At 41.6% G+C, this 1207-nt stretch overlaps 1 protein-coding gene across 2 annotated transcripts in view; it reads right to left on the reverse strand.

Annotated features, from left to right (window-relative positions):
* Window positions 1-1207, reverse strand: part of LOC119592806 (carbohydrate sulfotransferase 11-like) — a 9749-nt gene that overhangs the window by 7465 nt on the left and 1077 nt on the right. For both annotated transcript variants that reach the window (XM_037941714.1, XM_037941715.1), the window contains exon 2: window positions 714-1087. In XM_037941714.1, coding sequence (XP_037797642.1) covers window positions 714-1064 — 351 coding nt within the window. In that variant the 5' untranslated portion in view covers window positions 1065-1087. The remainder of the gene's footprint in view (window positions 1-713; window positions 1088-1207) is intronic.

Below are 1207 nucleotides of genomic sequence, written 5' to 3' on the forward strand. Positions count from 1 at the left end.
TAAAGAACTGAACACGTCACCGAACGCTAGCCAGATATCAAGAAGCATAGGATTGAATAGATAACTCCTTATCACCATCCATAACACTGTCAGTTATCGGCCTTTACTGACGCGCAAGGTACACTAAGAGCAGAGAGGGACCGGACTGTAACTGATCTTTGTAACTGGTCTTTGTTCAGTAACTGTAGCTGCAGATGGACTTTATCTGTCGTACTTGGGAACCAAAGTGAAAGAGTGTAGGTGATAATGCCCTTGGGTTTCAGCGTGGATGTAAATCACCGATAACTGCAGATAATTTCGGATAAATATTTGAAATAATACCAAAAGCAAATCAACATTAAGATACCTCTAAAACAAAACTGGTTCCAGTTGATGATACGCAAACATGGAAGGAAAAATATCTTCTATGGTCATAAGGCCTGTTTTGTGCTACATGAAACGTCTAAGATTAGGAGGGGGGAGGGATCAGATAAAAGCATGAGGTCAAAAAGAAAAACAGAATACGAAACAAGAACAGATAATAAATATAGGCAAACAGTGATGCCAATAACAACTGAAACATTTGTAAAGATCCCATTTTGTTCCATGAATTTTGTTCTTCCTGACTGTTACCACGTCTTTCTTCTAATTTGTTTTTATTTCTCTTAGCTGTTCTTGCTATTCTTATTTTGATTCCGTTTTCCTTTATTTTTCAATTTTCCAAATAGACTCACCTCTGGACTATACTCTGCGAGATCGAGACTCAACAGAGCGGATCCTCCTGACGGCTCAAGCGAAGGTAAAACATCCCTGTTACTCTTTTCCTTCGCAAACACCTTCTTTTTAACTCTCTCCTTCCTGTGTCCTAAAATATAAACTGCTTTGCCTTTCCTCCTCCTCTTTGTTTCATCAACCATGCCTTCGCCTTCAAGTCCCATCGTATCCCGCTCGGCCTTTGCCTCCAAAGGCCTCAAGACCTGTTCCTCGAAGGGCCTGTTGGAGAATCCCACGAAGGCAAGGTACAGGAGGACGACGGCAAGGGCGACATGGAGGAACAGAAGTCTTCTCGAGAAAATTTTCTTCATTGTGACTGTGGAGGAAGTTCGCTCTGAAAGGGAAAATATTGATGGGAATGGAATCGGGGTTGTCGTCACAGTGTAGAAGGGGTGTGAATGAGCATGGATATCTTACGTTATGCGTGTGTGTGAATATTGATACATACAGACAT

This window comes from Penaeus monodon, chromosome 31 (assembly GCF_015228065.2).
Source record: "Penaeus monodon isolate SGIC_2016 chromosome 31, NSTDA_Pmon_1, whole genome shotgun sequence".
Lineage (NCBI taxonomy): Eukaryota > Metazoa > Arthropoda > Malacostraca > Decapoda > Penaeidae > Penaeus > Penaeus monodon.